General features: G+C 42.3%; 1 protein-coding gene and 1 long non-coding RNA gene across 4 annotated transcripts in view; one reads left to right on the top strand and one right to left on the bottom strand.

Moving 5' to 3' along the window:
* Positions 1–6628, top strand: part of LOC123466049 — a 69183-nt gene extending 62555 nt beyond the window's left edge. Inside the window, exons 8-9 of the long non-coding RNA XR_006641303.1 lie at positions 1425–1589; positions 6396–6628. This is a non-coding gene — a long non-coding RNA (uncharacterized LOC123466049). The remainder of the gene's footprint in view (positions 1–1424; positions 1590–6395) is intronic.
* The window catches only part of THSD7A (thrombospondin type 1 domain containing 7A), a 492988-nt gene that overhangs the window by 14929 nt on the left and 458630 nt on the right, over positions 1–19429 (bottom strand). For all 3 annotated transcript variants that reach the window (XM_045166358.1, XM_045166357.1, XM_045166359.1), the window contains exons 20-23: positions 17797–17914; positions 17404–17549; positions 16810–16984; positions 1403–1576 (exon numbers count right to left, since the gene is read on the bottom strand). In XM_045166358.1, coding sequence (XP_045022293.1) covers positions 1403–1576; positions 16810–16984; positions 17404–17549; positions 17797–17914 — 613 coding nt within the window. The remainder of the gene's footprint in view (positions 1–1402; positions 1577–16809; positions 16985–17403; positions 17550–17796; positions 17915–19429) is intronic.

Consider the following 19429-nt stretch of genomic DNA (forward strand, 5'->3'; position numbering starts at 1 on the left):
ATAGTTACAGAATCTATGGTTTGCTTCTCTGTTACTCTTGATAAATAACATTCTAAATAGCTGTCAAGTTTTTACATTTATTAGCAAAATATATTCACAGAAATTATAGTTTTTAAACACTATCAGTATTATAACTGTGTCCTCTTTTTTGTTTCATTGAGTTTTCCATGAGGTGGTCTACTTTGATCAAAAAACAAGCTATTGGTTTTATTGATTATCTTGGTTATTTTCTATCTCACTGAATTCATATTTATCTGTATTACTTGTATGTTATCTCCCTTTACTTTCCTTTTTTTTTTTTTAAATTGAGTTGAAAGTCGAGTTTATATTACACTTTTCTCTCTCTTGTATAAGCACGCAAGGCTTTAAATCCCCTTCTAAATACTTTGCTGCTGCATCCTGCATACATTTGATATGTAATGCTCTAGAAATGCAGCTTTCAGCTTTTAGTTCTGTGGGTGCATGAGAGAATTTCTTTGCAATTGTTGTTGCTGATTCCTAATTGTCATTATGGGGTAAACAACCCTCTTTCTTTTTTTGGGAATTAACTCAGTTATTGTAACTGCTGTCCTATCTCTCCTTCTTTACTTACCCTGTCCCCAGAATATGGATGGTAAATTTGAGAAAATATAATCAATAAGGTGGATAATTCAATAATTCCTGGGTTAAGTCATCTAGCTCAGGCGGCTTTTATTCTAAGCACTGTTCTCCAACATTCTAAGCTTTCCTCAACTTTTCAGTAATATAGATTTTGGCCCTTCTTTGCTAATATATGTCTCCTTAATTACTTCAGAACATAAGCAAGAATGAGAAGGTTTTTTGTTGAGCAAGACATTCTCTGCTAGGTGAGAATAATGCTTTGAGGTTTTTGTAAATGTATTGCTTATACTGGGTGCATGGCTCTGTGTGTATATACATATACACACAGACATATGCATATATACAAGAGATATAAACATATATTTTTATATATTCTGTATGTAAAATTCAACCAGTCCTTACCAATACTTTATCAATTTCTGAGACTATAGTAAAATGTCTCATTTTGCTATTTCTTTGTAATTTTTCTTTCAATTTAAATAAATTGAGGATATTTTTAGATTCACATTGGATCAGGATTGTTACAGGTATGTACAAATAACATGCTCCAAATGATCTTAGCTTGCTTTAACTCATAAAACTTAGAGATATGCTTAAGTATTTCATACCTAACTTATGAAGGGTGGCAAGACTCTTTTTCTCTAAATCTTTAGAATTCAGAATCATACCCTTAACCTAATTCTCAACTTTTTAAAAGCGAGATCTTAGCAAATTTCCTTATCTAAGAGAAAAATTTACACTTTTTCCTTTGCTTATCAACACACCACTAAAATAAATACGTGTTATGAATGGTCGCACTCACCATCACATGGTTTTGTTTCCAGCTTCTGCTCGGGGCACAGATGTTGGTTCTCTAGTTCTTGTATAATCACCGCTCTAGAACGGACCTGTATTCCACCAAAACCGAGGTCCTCGCCATTCACACAGGTCAGCTGACACAGGCTCCAGGAAGACCAGTCCTTCAAATAACAGTCACCTGCAAAACACAGGTTGGTAGTTTATAACCTTGCCCATAAAGAATAGCCAGCCAGATCATCATTTTATGTTTAAGCCAATTAAGCATTGTTTTTAGGTATGCCAGTCATACATGATATTGGTAAGACGTATATTCAGTTCAGTTCGTGTCCGACTCTTTGCGACCCCATGAACTGCAGCACGCCAGGCCTCCCTGTCCATCACCAACTCCCGGAGTCCACCCAAACTCATGTCCATTGAGTCAGTGATGCCACCCAACCGTCCTCTGTCGTCCCATTCTCGTCCCGCCCTCAATCTTTCCCAGAATCAGGGTCTGTTCCAGTGAGGCAGCTCTTCATGTGAGGTAGCCAAAGTATTGGAGTTTCAGCTTTAGCATCAGTCCTTCCAATGAACACCCAGGACTGATCCCCTTTAGGATGGACTGGTTGGATCCAAGGGACTCTCAAGTCTATTTATACATTTGTGTTAGCGGTGTCATTTTCTGAGTGGATGTTACTGAGTGTAGGCTGTGTGCTGCTTAATGATATCAAATGTAAACTATGTTTAAAGCAGCTCGTCTGTCATGATTCCCCTTATCTTAAATGACAACGAGAATTAACACCAACTACCGCAACTCTTGTCATTATCTTCATAAAGAGGTTTGCTAAGCACTTGGTACTATTAAAAGAAAATAGATATAGGTCTTGTTATCTAGGTATTCAAAATTTTGAAGAACTTGAAGTCCAAGGCTTGGTTCCTATTTCTTCTCAAAGTTGTGGTGGTGAGACAGCCAACCACTCTGCTCTGGTGTGGCAGTAACACACACAATTTCCTCTGACCTGTATCTTCAGTCTACTTCCGCCACTTTCTTCAATTCTATACTGAAGAATAATATTTATGCAAAATGTGACACATCATAAGTGCACAGACAGCTGAATTTTCACAATCTGATTAAATGCCCATGCAAGCAACCCTGAAATCAAGCGACCAAGCGTTCTCAGAATCTCAGTAACCCTCCCCATGTTATGCATGGAGTAGAACCACATGCGCTTTCTAAAGTTTGGTTTCTTTCACTCGTTAATGTTTGTGAGATCCACCACAATTTGCTCGTTGTTACTGCTGTGCTTTATTATATAAACATACCACCATTTACATATCCATTATACTACTGACGGGCATGTATAGAGTTGTAAATTTTTCTCATTATGAATACTGCTGTTGAGAACATTTTAGTATGAGTCTTTTGGTGAACTTACATATGTATTTCTTTTGGGTATATAACTAGAAATTAGTTATAGTTCTGTAGCAATTGTTGGGTCATAGTATGTGTTCATCTTCAACTATTTTCAGAACAGGGAAGACTTAATGCAATACACCTTTCCCATACACTAGTTCATTCTTTAGGACACTGCTTGATGATACTGTTCAGAGGGTACAGTACACTTTGATGCATACAGATCCATAAGAAGTTCTTATCACTTTAATTATTTCAGCCATATCACCTAATTTATATCGCCTTATATTATGCTGAAGATGTCTAACGTTAGCACAAAGTTGACTGCAGATCTGATTAATGAAAAAAACTTGTGGCAGGATTAAGAAGTTCTGGAAAGACATGAATTATCAACAAACAGATCCATGTATAATACTGAAGTGGAGTGAATTTTGTGGGCCTTGATTATAGTGTGTCATTATTACTCTGTGTAATGTCATCCTAAAATGAAGGAAATTCTAGTAAATTTTGGAATTGCTAGGGAGAAAGAAGCTAGTAAGAATTTTTAAGTGGTCAAAGAAAGTTTTAGAAATATTTATATCCCTTAGGAAATGCTCCTTTTGGGTCACTCAGTTTTTAATTATACAGGAGAAACTATTAAAAATGAAATAGAGGAGCTCCTGTCAATATGAGTGTAGTGTAACTTCATCTCAGAGACTGCGAGCTCCATGGAAGTAAAATATACCTTTTTACTACTAGGCTTTAGCTCTCTTCTCATATCACTTGACATAGTGTATTTTGACACAAAATTCAATCTTTTAATGTTAGTCTGTGAATTATACAATTAGCACTCCAAAATAATCTATGTCAAGCTTCCAAGATTTAATAACAGTAAATAAGTGTGAGGCACTGACTTGCATAAAATATATTTTTATATTTTGCCATATAAACCACTGTAATAATAAAACTACACTCTGTCTGCCAAAGATAATTACAACTGTTTGAAATGCATTTGCTACCTCAATATTCTACTCTTTAAGCTTATTAGCTCATATGTTGCTAGCTTTTAAAACCCATCATTGGAAAAAAATAGCAAGAGAGGAGTGGAAATGAATAGATTATAATTTACAACAGGAGCCTCCCACTGGATTTCTAATTTGCTTTAATTAAAATGGTGAATTGCCCTGTTCTATGTTACTATGAGATCTTGAAGTTTTTCTTCAAATTGTTTACAGCAGATTTTATATTGGAGTCCAGTTGATTAACAATGATGTGTTAGCTGTAAGTGTACAGCAAAGTGATTCCCTGTACCTATACAAGTATCCATTAGTTTTCAACTTCTTTTCCCATTTAAACTGTTACAGAACATTAAGCCAAGTTCCCTGTGCTATACAGCAAGCCTTGTCAATTATCTGTAGAAGTGTGTATATGTCAATTGCAAACTCTCAATCCACTTCCCAACCCCTTCCCCCCTGGTAACCAAGTTTGTGCTCTTGTGAGTCTGTATCTGCTTTGTAAATAGTTCATTTGTATCTTTCTTTTCGATTCCACCTGTAAGCACCATCATATGGTATTTGTCCCTCTCTGACTTACTTCACTTATTATACTAATCTCCAGGTCCATCGCTGTTGCTGCAAATCGCACTGCTTCATTCTTATTAATGGCTGAGTAATATTCCCTTGTATATATGTACCACATCTCCTTTGTCCATTCCTCTGTCAATTACATCGACACTTAGATTACATCCAGGTCTTGGTGATTGTAAACACCACCACCAAGAACACAGGCATGCATGAATCTTTTTCGAATTATGCCCAGGAGTGGGACTGCTAGATCATATAGTGGTTCTGTTTTTAGTTTTTTAAGCAGCTTCCATAATGCACTCCTAAACAGTTGTACCAAATTATATTTCCACAAACAATGTGGGAGGGTTCCCGTTTCTCCAGTCTCTACAGCATTTACTGATGTCAACTTTACATGATGGTCATTCTGACAGGTGGGAGGTGATACCTCCTTGAATTAATTTGCACTTCTCAAATACTGACAGAAACCTCAGCAGAACAGAGTTGAGAGCCTGGGATTTGTCTGAGGTGGGGTTTGGCTGGTGAAGGGAAATGGGCAAGAAGTAATGACACACAAAACCCTTGGGTGTTTGTTCTGGCACATTCCACTCTCATTTAGAACCCAGAACAGTACTTTCTGTAAGTCTGCTGCTACTGCTGCTAAGTCGCTTCAGTCATGTCCGACTCTGTGCAACCCCAGAGACGGCAGCCTACCAGGCTCCCCCGTCCCTGGGATTCTCTAGGCAAGAACACTGGAGTGGGTTGCTGTTTCCTATGGTGCCCCAATAAGCAGAGTTGGGAATGAAGAAATGCTGCCTCCTCGTGGCCATTTTGAGTAAAAACAACTTTAAAACCGGTGCACAGGGGCACTTAAAACTCACAAGGTCTGCGGGACTGTAAGACTCCTTCCTTCAAGAAATGGCCTGGGGTACATAATAGGATAACAATTCAAACGGCAGGCTTTTAAGCAGCCAATTTCAAAGGTAACTTTACTCACTGTTTAAAAGAAAAAAGGACCTAACAAAGATCCTCAACATTGTCCATCATTCTGTTCTGTTCTGTGGAGTCGCTCAGTCGTGTCCGACTCTTGCGACCCCATGGACTGTAGCCTACCAGGCTTCTCCGTCCTTGAGATTCTCCAGGAAAGAATACTGGAGTGGGTTACATTTCCTTCTCTAGGGGATCTTTCCGACCCAGGGCTTGAACCCAGGTCTCCCGCATTGCAGGCAGACACTTTAACCTCTGAGCCACCAGGGAAGCCCCATCATTACAGGAATGCAAATCAAATCTATACTGAGGGATCACCTCTCACCTGTCAGTAAGGCAATCATCAAAAAGTCTAAAAACAGTAAGTGCTGGAGCGGGCCTGGAGAAAGGGAACTCTCCTCAGTGCCTCTGAAAATGTAAACTGTTAACAGCCACTGTGGAGAACAGCGTGGAGTTTCCTTAAAAACCTAAAGACACAGATACCACATGGTCTGGGATATTTCAGTTCAGTTCAGTCGCTCAATCATGTCCGACTCTGAGACCCCATGAATTGCAGCATGCCAGGCCTCCCTGTCCATCACCATCTCCCAGAGTTCACTCAAACTCAAGTCCCTCGAGTCGGTGATGGATATATACACAGAAGGACCTACCAGTGATCATTCTAGGTGAGTTATGTCAGACACAGGAAGACAAATATCATACAGTATCACTTATAGATGGAATCTAAAAAACTAATACCAAAAATTGATTTACAAAGAGACTTACAGTCTTGGAAGAGCCACTCAGGATTACTGAGGGGAAAGAGTGAAGGCAGGGTTTGATTAGGATGTTGGGATTAATATATACACACTCAAGTATCTTAAAAAAGAGCATCACCAAGGGACTAGAGTACAGCTCAGGTAAACCTAGTTAACGCTTCAGCATGCATGAGAGAGGCAAAGCATCCCCCAAAGACCAGATATTCATCACTGTATACCTCTTCAAGTTGCTGTACCCTACAACCAACTCGAAAGCAACTATACTTCAGTAGAAAGTAAACATTAATGTGATAAATGAATTGCCTCCTATATTCCCCTCAGGGCTCAGTGACCTGGGCTGCTGCCACATTCCTGGAGACTGAGCAGCCTTGGGTGCAAGGATGGACTGTCCTGGGTCTGAGAAGGATATGCCAGCAACTGAGCCCCTGTAGGGGGGCTTTCCTGGTGGCTCAGCTGGTAAAGAATCCACCTGCAGTGCAGGAGACCCCTGTTGGATTCCTGGGTTGGGACAAGGTCTCCTGGAGAAGGGATAGGCTACCATTCCAGTATTCCTGGGCTTCTCTGGTGGCTCAGATGGTAAAGAATCTACCTGCAATGAGGAAGACCTGGGTTCAACTCCTGGGTCAGGAAGATCCCCTGGAGGAGGGCATGAAAACTCTAGTATCCTTGCCTGGAGAATCCCCATGGACAGAGGAGTCTGGTGGGCTACAGACCGTGGGGTCGCTGAGTCCTCCATGACCGAGCGACTAAGCATTGCACCTTAGGACCTGTAGTGTTTTCCCTGCTGGATGAAAGCATGATCTCGGGACCAGACTGGCCCTCCACAGCCACACCACGCCTAAGGTGCCCGGAGGATGGTGGACCCTTTGGGCTGGAGGAGCTTTGAAAAGATATCTGGTCTCCAGGGCTCCCGGTGGTGAGGTTCCTACCTCCAGATTCCTTCCTTAGAGGCGTCCAACTTAATGACAGCGCATTCTGCAGGGAAGAATGGAAGGTTTGGGGTTTTGCCTGGTAGTGGGGGTGAAAAATGATGGGCAAGAAGCAATGAGACACGAGCCTGTGGGTGTTGTGGCACATTCCGCACTCATTCACAACTCAAAACAGGCCTTCTCTCTGAGTCTGGGGCAGCTACAACCAGAAGTGCTGCCACACTGCGGCCGTTTCCAGTAACAGCAACTTTAAGACCAGTGCTCGGGGCACATTAAACTCCAAAGGCCTGCAGGGCTATAAACATCTTCTACCCTGCAGTCATGGCCTGGGGTACCTAACCAACTAACACTTAGAATTGGCTTTAAAAAAGCAAATTTCAATAGGTAAATGTTAATCACGCTCTTTAAAAGAAAAAGAAAAAAAAAAAAACCCACCTACAAGGATCCTTACCAGTGCCCACTAAGAGACGTACAACCGAATCTACACAGAGGCATCACCATCGACTTTGACCCATCAGAATGGCCATCACCAAAAAGGCTACAAAGAGTAGGTTCTAGAGAGGCTCTGGAGAAAAGGCGACCCCCCTCCAATGCTGCTGAAAACAAAGCGCTAACAGCCTCCCTGGAGAACAGCATGGAGATTCCTTACAACCCAGACACAAGTACAGTATGGTCTGGAAATCCCACTCTTGGGTGTACATGTGGAGCAAAGTATGACTGGAAAAGACACATGTACCCCAACATTCATTGCAGCGCTATTTACAATAGTCAGGATATGCAGGCAACCATAATATCCTTCCAGAGATGAATGGGGGTGGGGGTGTGTGTGTGTGTGTGTGTGTGTGTGTATATACATACATACAAGAGGATGTTACTCAGCTCTCCCAATGAATGAACTAATGCCATTTGAAGGAACACCAATGATCATTCCAGATGAAGTACATCAGACACAGGAAGACAAAGGTCATAGGGTATCAGTTATAGATGGAATGTATAAATTGGTACAAAGGAACACCTTCACAAAAGACAAAGACACAGTCTTGGAAATACCACTCAGGGTGACTGAAGGGGAAAGATCGGGGGTGCGGTGGGGAGGGTTTAATCAGGACTTTGGGATTAACATATATACACACTCAAATATCTCTAAGAGCATCAACAAGGGCCTATATTACAGCACAGGGAACCCTACTCAACACTCGAATACCTTATGGGGAAAAACATCCCCCAAAGATGAGATATTCATCTATCTTATCAAGTTGCTGCACACCTACAACAAACTCAGCACTGGAAATCAACTATATTTCAAATAAAAATTTTAATTTGACAAATAAAATGAATTGCCTCCTATATTCCCCTCAGGCCTCTGTGAGCTGGGCTGCTGCTACATCCCTGGAGTCTGCGCAGCCGTGGGTGAAAGGCTGGGCGGTCCTCGGATATGCCAACAAGTGGGCCCCCATAGGACCTGGAGTGTTTGTCCCCTCTGTGAGAAAGCACAATCTTTCACCCGGGCCGGCTCTCCACAGCCACACCAAGCTGAGGGCCCCCCAAGGAGGTCGGACCTTTTGGGCTGGAAGAGCTCTGAAAAGTCATCTGGTCTCTAGGGCTCCCAGTGGTGGGGTTCTTACTCCAGGTTCCATCTTTAGAGCTGCCTGACTTGAAGATGACGACAGCTCCCTCGGAAGGGCAGAACTGAAGAATTTGGGATTTGTCCAGAGGTGCGGGTGAAGCGTGATGGGCAAGAAGTGATGAGACACAAGCTCTTGGGTCATTGTTCTGGCACATTCCACTCATTTACAACCCAGGACACAATTTTGTCTGACTCTGGTGCCCCAGTAAGCGGAGATGGGGAAAGAAGAGGTGCTGCCACCTCGTGGCCATGTCTAGGAACAACAACTTTGAAAAGTGTTCAGTTCAGTTTAGTTCACTCAGTCGTGTCCGACTCTTTGTGACCCCATGAATTGCAGCACGCCAGGCCTCCCTGTCCATCACCAACTCCCCGAGTCTACCAAAACCCATGTCCACTGAGTCGGTGATGCCATCCAGCCATCTGATCCTCTGTTGTCCCCTTCTTCTCCTGCCCTCAATCCCTCCCAGCATCAGAGTCTTTTCCAGTGAGTCAACTCTTCACATGAGGTGGCCAAAGTACTGGAGTTTCAGCTTTAGCATCATTCCTTCCAATGAACACCCAGGACTGATCTCCTTTAGGATGGACTGGTTGGATCTCCTTGCAGTCCAAGGGACTCTCAAGAGTCTTCTCCAACACCACAGTTCAAAAGCATCAATTCTTCAGCGCTCAGCTTTCTTCATAGTCCAACTCTCACATCCATACATGACCACTGGAAAAACCATAGCGTTGACTAGACGGACTTTGTTGACAAAGTAATGTCTCTGCTTTTGAATATGCTATCTAGGTTGGTCATAACGTTCCTTCCAAGGAGTAAGTGTCTTTTAATTTCATGCTTGCACTATGTGCAGTGATTTTGGAGCCCAGAAAAATAAAGTCAGCTACTGTTTCCCCATCTATTTCCCATGCAATGATGGGACCAGATGCCATGATCTTCGTTTTCTGAATGTTGAGCTTTAAGCCAACTTTTTCACTCTCCACTTTCACCTTCATCAAGAGGTTCTGTAGTTCCTCTTCACTTTCTGCCATAAGGGTGGTGTCATCTGCATATCTGAGGTTATTGATATTTCTTCCAGAAATCTTGATTCCAGCTGTGCTTCTTCCAGCCCAGCGTTTCTCATGATGTACTCTGCAGTTCAGTTCAGTTCAGTCTCTCAGTCATGTTCGACTCTTTGCGGCCCCATGAATCGCAGCACACCAGGCCTCCCTGTCCATCACAAACTCCCGGAGTTCACTCAGACTCACATCCATCGAGTCAGTGATACCATCTAGCCATTTCATCCTCTGTCGTCCCCTTCTCCTCCTGTCCCCAATCCCTCCCAGCATCAGAGTCTTTTCCAATGAGTCAACTCTTCGCATGAGGTGGCCAAAGTACTGGAGTTTCAGCTTCAGCATCATTCCCTCCAAAGAAATCCCAGGGCTGACCTCCTTCAGAATGGACTGGTTGGATCTCCTTGCAGTCCAAGGGACTCTCAAGAGTCTTCTCCAACACCACAGTTCAAAAGCATCAATTCTTTGGCACTTAGCCTTCTTCACAGTCCAACTCTCACATCCATACATGACCACAGGAAAAACCATAGCCTTGACTAGACGGACTTTGTTGACAAAGTAATGTCTCTGCTTTCGAATATGCTATCTAGGTTGGTCATAACTTTCCTTCCAAGGAGTAAGCGTCTTTTAATTTCATGGCTGCAGTCACCATCTGCAGTGATTTTGGAGCCCAGAAAAATAAAGTCTGACACTGTTTCCACTGTTTCCCCATCTATTTCCCATGAAGTGATGGGATCAGATGCCATGATCTTCATTTTCTGAATGTTGAGCTTTAAGCCAACTTTTTCACTCTCCACTTTCACTTTCATCAAGAGGCTTTTTCGTTCCTCTTCACTTTCTGCCATAAGGGTGGTGTCATCTGCATGTCTGAGGTTATTGATATTTCTCCCCGCAATCTTGATTCCAGCTTGTGCCTCCTCTAGCCCAGTGTTTCTCATGATGTACTCTGCATATAATTTAAATAAGTAGGGAGACAATATACAGCCTTGACGTGCTCCTTTTCCTATTTGGAACCAGTCTATTGTTCCATGTCCAGTTCTAACTGTTGCTTCCTGACCTGCATATAGGTTTGTCAAGAGGCAGGTCAGGTGGTCTGGTATTCCCATCTCTTGCAGAATTTTCCACAGTTTATTGTGATCCACACAGTCAAAGGCTTTGGCATAGTCAATAAAGCAGAAATAGATGTTTTTCTGGAACTCTCTTGCTTTTTCCATGATCCAGCGGATGTTGGCAATTTGATCTCTGGTTCCTCTGTTTTTTCTAAAACCAGCTTGAACATCAGGAAGTTCACGGCTAAATTCACAAGGCCTCTGGGGCTGTAAGTGTCTCCTGCCCTCAAGACATAATCACGTAACAGTTTGAAACAGGGCAGGCATTCAAGAAGCCCATTTCAACAGGTAAATTTTACTCACACTCAGAAAAAAAACACCGACAAAGATCCTTACCAGTGGCCACTCTCACAAAGCAAATCATATCTCCTAAGAAATATCACCTCTTATCCGTCAGAACGGCTATCATCAAAAAGTCTACAAACAGTAAGGGCTGGAAAGGGGCTGCAGAAAAGGTAGCCCTTCTGCACTGCTGCTGAAAATAAAAATTGCTAACAGCCAGTGTAGAGTACAGCATGGAGTTTCCTTGAAACCCTAAAGACACAGATAAATTATGGTCCGGAAATCTACTCTTGGGTGTATATCTGGAGAAAAGTATAACTGGAAAAAACAAACCCCACTCTTTGTTGGGGTTTCAGTATAACTGGAAAAATGTTCCAGGTAACTGGAAAAAACAAACCACCCCAATCTTCACTGTAGCACTATTTACAATAGCCAAGACATGAAGGCAATCCTGTGTCCTTCCAGAGATGAACAGAAAAAGATGCATTTATGTACAAGGGAATGTTACTCGGCCATCTCAGTGAATAAACTAATACCATTTGCAGGACCGCTGAAGGACCTACTGACGATCATTCTAGGTGAAGTACATCTGACAGAGGAAGACAAATGTCATATAGTATCACGTTTAGATGGAATCTAAAAATGGAGACAAAGGAATTCATCTACAGAAGACAAAGAGTCTTAGAAAATGCATCTAGGATTTTGTTGGGGGAAGAGCAGGGGTAGGCTTAAATCAGGACGCTGGGATTAACCTGTGGTGGTGGTGATTTAATCGCTAAGTGGTGTCTCCGTCTAGAGACCTCAGGTAGCCCATTGGGCTCCTCTGTCCATGGGATTTCCCAGGCAAGAATACTGGAGTGGGTTGTCATTTCCTTCTCCAGGGGATCTTCCTGACCAAGGGATTGAACCTGTGGGTCCTGCATTGGCAGTCAGATTCTTTACCACTGAGCCACCAGGGAAGCTTTGGAGATAACACTGTCGTTCAACCACCCAGTCGTGTCTGACTCTTTGTGACCCCATGGACTGTAGCACGCCTGGCCTCCCTGTCCCTCACCACCTCCTGAAATTTGCCCAAGTTCATGTCCCCTGCACTGGTGATGCCTTCCAGCCATCTCATCTTCTATTAACATGGTGGTAGTGGTTTAGTTGCTAAGTCGTGTCCGACTCTTGCAGCCCCATAGACTGGCGAGGCTCCTCTGTCCATGGGATTGTCCAGGCAAGAATACTGGAGTGGATTGCCATTTCTTTCTCCAGGGGATCTTCTTATACACACTCAAATATCTCAGAAAAGAGCATCAACAAGGAGCTATGTATGGTACACCACAGAGAACCCTACTCTCCACTCATACCCCAGGAGGGCAAAGCATCCTCAAAAGACTAGATACTCATCTATGTGTATCTGCATCTAGTTGCTGTCCATCTACAGCAAACTCAACCCTGGGACACAACTACACTCCAACAGAAAATAAGTACTAATTTTACAAGTAAAATGAGTTCTCGCCTATATGCCCCGTAGGGCTTGGTGACCCTGGCCGCTGTTACACTCTGGAGCCTGAGCAACCTGGGTCCCCAGCTGGACTGTCCATGGTGCTGAGGGAGGCGGCAGCAATGTGCCGGCGAATGAGCCCTGTTGGACCTGTAAGGTCTGTCCCCTCGGATGAAAGCCCAGCGCCCATGCTAGGGGCCAGTCCTCCACAGGTATACCGATTGTACCCAAGGGATGGTGGGCCCTTGGGGCTGGAGGAGCTTTGAAAAGTTGTCAGGTCTCCATAACTCCTGTTGGTGGGGTTCCTACCTCCAGTTTCCTCCCTTTGAGGTGCCCACCTTAAAGATGACAGCACCATTGGCAGGGCAGATTTGAAGGGTTTGGGATTTGTCCAGGTAGGGGGAAGAACAGAGGCAGGAAATAAGACACAACCCTTGAGTCTTTTTTTCTGTTACATTCCACTGTCATTTACAACCCAGGACTTTCTCTAAGGCTCTGGTGCCCCAATAACCAGTTTGGAAAGAGTAAATGCTGCCGCCTTGTGGCCATTTCTAGTAACAGCAAATTGAAATCTATGTGCTCAGATCCGTTAGTTCAGTTCAGTCGCTCAGTTGTATCTGACTCTTTGCGACCCCATGAATCGCAGCACGCCAGGCCTCCCTGTCCATCACCAACTCCCGGACTTCACTCAGACTCAGGTCCATCCAGTCAGAGATGCCATCCAGCCATCTCATCCTCTGTCGTCCCCTTCTCCTCCTACCCCCAATCCCTCCCAGCATCAGAGTCTTTTCCAATGAGTCAACTCATTGCATGAGGTGGCCAAAGTACTGGAGTTTCAACTTTAGCATCATTCCTTCCAAAGAAATCCCAGGGCTGATCTCCTTCAGAATGGACTGGTTGGATCTCCTTGCAGTCCAAGGGACTCTAAAGAGTCTTCTCCAACACCACAGTTCAAAAGCATCGATTCTTTGGCGCTGGTGCACTAAAAACTCAATATGACTGTAGGGCTGTAAGTGACTCCTGCTTTAAGACAACAGCCTGGGGTACATAATCGAATAGCAATTCAAAACAGGGCAGGCTTTCAAAAAGTCAATTTCAACAGGGAAATTTTACTCATACTCTTTAAAAGAAAAAAAGCACCTACAAAGGTCTTCCCTGTACCCTATTGTTAGAGAAAAGCAAATTAAGGACTTTCCTGGTGGTTCAGAGGTTAAGAGTGTACCTTGTACAAGTTCAATTCCTGGTCTGGGAAGATCCCACCTGCCAGGGAGCAACTAAACCTGTGCACTACAACTGGAGCTCATGAGATGTTCAGCTACTGAAGCCTGAGCGCCTTGAACCCGTGCTCCCCAACAAGAGAAGCCACCGCAGTGAGAAGCCCACGCACCTCAACGAGAGAAAGCCTGCACACAGCAACACAGAACTAGCACAGACAAAAAAATAAACCCAGAAACAAACAAATAAATATATATAAAAAAAGCAAATCAAATCTACACATCTACACTGAAGTATCACCTCTCACCTGTCAAAATAACCATCATCAAAAAGTCTACAAAGAGCAAATGCTAGGAAGGGCCTGGAAAAAAGGGAAACTTCCCACACTGCTGCTGAAAACCTAAACTGCTAACAACTGTGTGGAGAACAGCATGGAGGTTCCTTAAGACCCTAAAGACACAGATACTGTATGGTCTGAAAATCCCACTCTTGGGCCTGTATCCAGAGAAAAGTATGACTGGAAAAGACACACCCACCTCAAAGTTCACTGCATCACTATTTACAACAGCCAAGACATGGAAGCTAAATGTCCAGGAAGAGAGGAATGCACAAAAAAACACGTACATACATAGAATGGAATGCTGCTGCTGCTGCTAAGTCACTTCAGTCGTGTCCGACTCCGTGTGACCCCATAGACGGCAGCCCACCAGGCTCCCCCGTCCCTGGGATTCTCCAGGCAAGAACACTGGAGTGGGTTGCCATTTCCTTCTCCAATGCATGAAAGTGAAAAGTGAAAGTGAAGTCGCTCAGTCGTGTCCGACTCTTAGCGACCCCATGGACTGCAGCCTACCAGGCTCCTCTGTCCATGGATTTTCCAGGCAAGAGTACTGGAGTGGGGTACCATTGCCTTTGCCAATGGAATGCTACTCAGCTATAAAACAGAATGAAATAATGCCATTTGCAGCAACATGGAAGGACCTGGAGATTATTGTACTGAATGAAGTCAGTCTGACAGAGAAAGACAAGTATAACATGCTGTCATTTATATGTGGAATCTAAAGCAATAACACAAATGAACTTATTTCTAAAACATGGACTCATAAACTTCAAAAACTTGGGGCTGGTGCACTGGGACGACCCACAGGGATGGAATGGGGAGGGAGGAGGGAGGAGGGTTCAGGATGGGGAACACATGTATACCTGTGGCGGATTCATTTTGATATTTGGCAAAACTAATACAATTATGTAAAGTTTAAAAATAAAATTAAATTAAAAAAAACAAAAAAAAAAAACCAAACTTGTGGTTATCAAAGGAAGGTGAGAGGGAGGGATAAATTAGGAGATTGAGATTAACATATATACACTATTATCTATAAAATAGGCAGTTGACAAGGACCAATTTCCCTATAACACAGGGAAATCTACTCATCATTTTCAAATAATTTATATGGGAAAAGTATCTGAAAGTGTGTATGTACATAACTGACTCATTTGGCTTTATACCCGATACTTAACACATTATTGTAAATCAATTATACTCGAATATAAAATAGCAATTAAATGTAAAAAGATAGATAGTTTATACTCAGTCTTGTTCTTCGCTGCTAAGTCGCTTCTGTTGCTGCTAAGTCACTTTAATCGTGTCTGACTCTGTGCGACCCCATAGACAGCAGCCCACCAGGCTTCGCCATCCCTGGGATTCTCCAGGCAAGAACACTGGAGTGGGTTGCTGTTTCCTTCTCCAATGCATGAAAGTGAAAAGTGAAAGTGAAGTCGCTCAGTCGTGTCCGACTCTTAGCGACCCCATGGACTGCAGCCTACCAGGCTCCTCCGTCCATGGGATTTTCCAGGCAAGAGTACTGGAATGGGATGCCATTGCCTTCTCCAGTCGCTTCAGTCATGTCCAACTCTGTGTGACCTCATAGACGGCAGCCCACCAGGCTCCCCTGTCCCTGGGATTCTCCAGGCAAGAACACTGGAGTGGGTTGCCATGTCCTTCTCCAATGCATGAAAGTGAAAAGTGAAAGTGAAGTTGCTCAGTCGTGTTAGATTCTTTGCGACCCCATGGACTGAAGCCTACCAGGCTCCTCCGCCCATGGGATTTTCCAGGCAAGAGTACTGGAGTGGGGTGCCATTGCCTTCTTCTGTTCTTTTCTAGCCCACAAATATATTGCTGCCCCTTAATCTTAAAGCCCAAGGTCATGCTTGACAATGTGATTATTTTGACTCTATCTGCCTTTGGGTGTTCTGCATGAAGCCCAAATTCCTCATCATTAACATATCACTTGCTGCTAGTTATTTCTACACGACTTGACACACAGCATTTTCCTTCCACATTTTACTTGCTTCGCTCCTGTGTCCAACATTGAGCCACTGATTTCTTGGAAAGTTTTCTCACATAGCATTATTTTTTCTTACTCTTGAATGATAATTTAGCTGGCAGTAGAATTTTAGGTTGTTGATTATTTTGTATCATGCTTTGAATATATTTCATTATCTTTTGGCTTCCATCTATCTAAGACGATATCTATTATAATTCTGATTGTCTTCCATTTGTGGGTAATCTGCTTTTTTCTTTCTGAATGCTTCATAAATCCTCTATTTTCCTACATTTTATGTTTTCACTACAGCGTATCTAGGTGTGAATTTGTTGTGCACTGTACCCAGGACCTACAAGAAGCTTTCATTATGACTTAAATCCTTCTCTATGCATTATGTGTATAAACACTGCCTGCCTCTCATTCTCCGTTCTCTTTCTGGAAATCCTGAATACATATATGTTCTGCCATTCTTTGCAGATGTTAAAACTCCAAGGGGGTGAGTGTCAATAGAGGCTCATGTGGAACTGGACTTCACCCCCAGCTGGCAATAAGGAGGCAGTGCCCACTTCATCCACCCTACAGCCTCTAGCTGTTTGCACAGGTATTACTGAATGAGAAGACTGTTGACATGTCTTACCTTGGGCTTACACATGCAACCCCTTCACCATGGTCCTGGTAAGGAATGGCCAAAAGTATGAATTCTGTTTTGCTGTTGTTACCTGGGCAAGGCTGGGTGCAGGTTTCTTCGAGAACCACTTTTTTATTACCATCTATAGCAGGTTCAATGTCAGTGCAGAATTCTTCATCCACCACTTTGCTGAAATCGTCAGCTGACCCATCACTCACTACACAAGAAATATTCCTTGTTCTGGTCCCTTCGCCACACTGCGCATCCTGAAGTGGAGGAAGAAATGACTAATCAGGAAAGAAAATAATTCATTAGTTAGCTTATCGCTCAACAGTCATCTCTGCACCACTGATTATGATTTATGAGCAGTTTAAGGAGCATCTGAAACCCTAGGGAAGAAGTCCTGTAGGGCACTAGCTATAAAGCATACAATGAACAATTTATTTGTTTTCTAGCCAAAGACAGGCAAATAAATTTTCATTAAAATGGATCAGTCTCCAAATGGTTTTAAAATACGGGACAGGAAGTGCTTGTTATCAAAACTAATTAAACAGCTATGAAATGGCAAGGTACTAAAATCTTTAACAAGAAACATGCCGTCTGTAAGCTCTGAGAGAGATTTCTGAAACCAAGTCTCTGCAGATAAAGAATACACATTTCCATACCACTTCTTGAGACTGATTACCTGCACTTGGCATGCAGACCATGGGCCATACCGCCACTGATAACAGGGCTTCACTGGGCAAGGCTTGGACTGTTCCATCAAGGCAGGGCATGGTCTTCCATCACCCTGAAAGGGCTGGGTCACTGTTCGTCTTCGGATCATTTTTCCTTAAAAGATACAACGTGATGCACTGTTAGTAATATGCTATATTATCAAGCATGTATCTTTCTCGGAGAAGGGATCAAAGGCATTTCTCCTGAGGTTTGAGGAACAAGAAAGGTTTAGATGTTTTGGAAAGAAATATACCCTGCTTCAACCTTTCTGAAGATTGTCTGATATGACTTAAAGTAAGAGGGACGTTTTATTTTGTACTCCTTGACCATTAATCAAATGCCAAATAAGGCACAAACAAACCTGTGAGGCCACACGTTTGAGAACATTCTGACCACGGAGACCAGTCAGAAAGCTGACAGTTCACAGGACATTCCACCATGCAGGACGTGTTCATCTGCCAGGTCTTCTCCAAGCCAAGCTGAAAGGACAGAGGCAGATCTGTTAGTACTGATGCCGAGAATAAGCAAGATGCATAATAAAGTAAAAACATGTCTGCAGGACAAAGACCCCAACTATTAAAAATATAAAGTGGTTCACTCCAGGAGAGGTGGGGCAAAAGGAATAGGATGAATGGAAAAACCAATTTATGTAATATACTTATATATTATTGACCTTTTTAAATAAAAAATAAAAAAAGGAAGATTTAATCTCCATATTGGTTGAATTTCCCTAAAAGAGGAATAAATAGGTCTAAGCACAAATATTTTCTACTAAACACAAAGACTATCATTAATATACGGACATATAATTGCATTTGGGGGATATTATTTTTATATGTGGATGTCAAACTGAAAAGCAAAGGAGAAAAGTTAAAGACCACTTGCCACTCAAACCCCAAAATATAATGTACTAACATAATATAAAACAGTTTTGAATAAGCTACCTCTCTCAAAAGGAGGAGTGGGCCTTTAGAATTTTTATTACAAATATTTTATATATATTTATTAATTTTTAACAGAGATTTTCTCTTTTAAAACTCAGCAGCCAACGGTGGTGTAACTGTTATTTTGGCATTAGCCTCTCATCTCATAATAATGTGTATTTTATTGCATTCAGTTGCATTGCTTAAGTATTCTACCTTTATAGTACAGGAAGAGATTTTATCCACTGTGTATGCACACATGTTAAAAGTCTAAGGTGCAAAGTAGCACTGAGATAGAAAAAATTAAGAGCAGGTTAGGAAAGTGCAATTTTTAAAATTGGTAATCCTTGGGGATTTTTAAGACCTTTTTTATTTCTACATGAAAGATAAGCTTATAGTGTCTAATCTATATAGCAGAAAATGGCAAAAGAAAAGTTTTCTGAAATGTTATGCTGTGATTCAAGTAGCGCTCCTGGCCCCAAGTTATGCACTGGGAGAGGATCAGATCAGTGATCTATGCACCAGAACCCTCAGCAGGCACTCCTGTTATATTCCCCACCAGTAATACTTGACAAAGCTGAGCATTTGGTATGAAAACTTTTACCATATCACTTAAGTCTCAGAAAATCACTTGAAGTGACTGGAGATAAGAGATGGAAATCTTAAGATGATATGATAAAAATTATGTTTTGCTTTTAAGGTACATGATGGTTTCGTAGAGAAAGGGTTTGAATCACAGAATTCAACTACTATTGGCTTATTTATTTCACTAGGGGATTAAAAAGGATGTCTGTTTACAGACATTTTGGGTATCTAGCAGTAAGATATTTTAACCCTGTACTACTTACTCTCTTAAATTTTTTTATTACTTCATTTTTATTGGAGTACAGTTGCTTTACAATGTAGTGTTTCTTAAATTTATTGTTTCTTCTTTTCTCCTCTATCATCTATCTAATCTATCATTTACCTAAACATATGTTCAGGGATCAAAGAATAGGAAAGGAGAAACCAAATTATTAGGTATCAGGTAAATTAATGTCTGAGAAACATCAAAGACAGAAGTGCTATATA

This window comes from Bubalus bubalis, chromosome 8 (genome assembly GCF_019923935.1).
Source record: "Bubalus bubalis isolate 160015118507 breed Murrah chromosome 8, NDDB_SH_1, whole genome shotgun sequence".
Taxonomy (NCBI): Eukaryota; Metazoa; Chordata; class Mammalia; order Artiodactyla; family Bovidae; genus Bubalus; species Bubalus bubalis.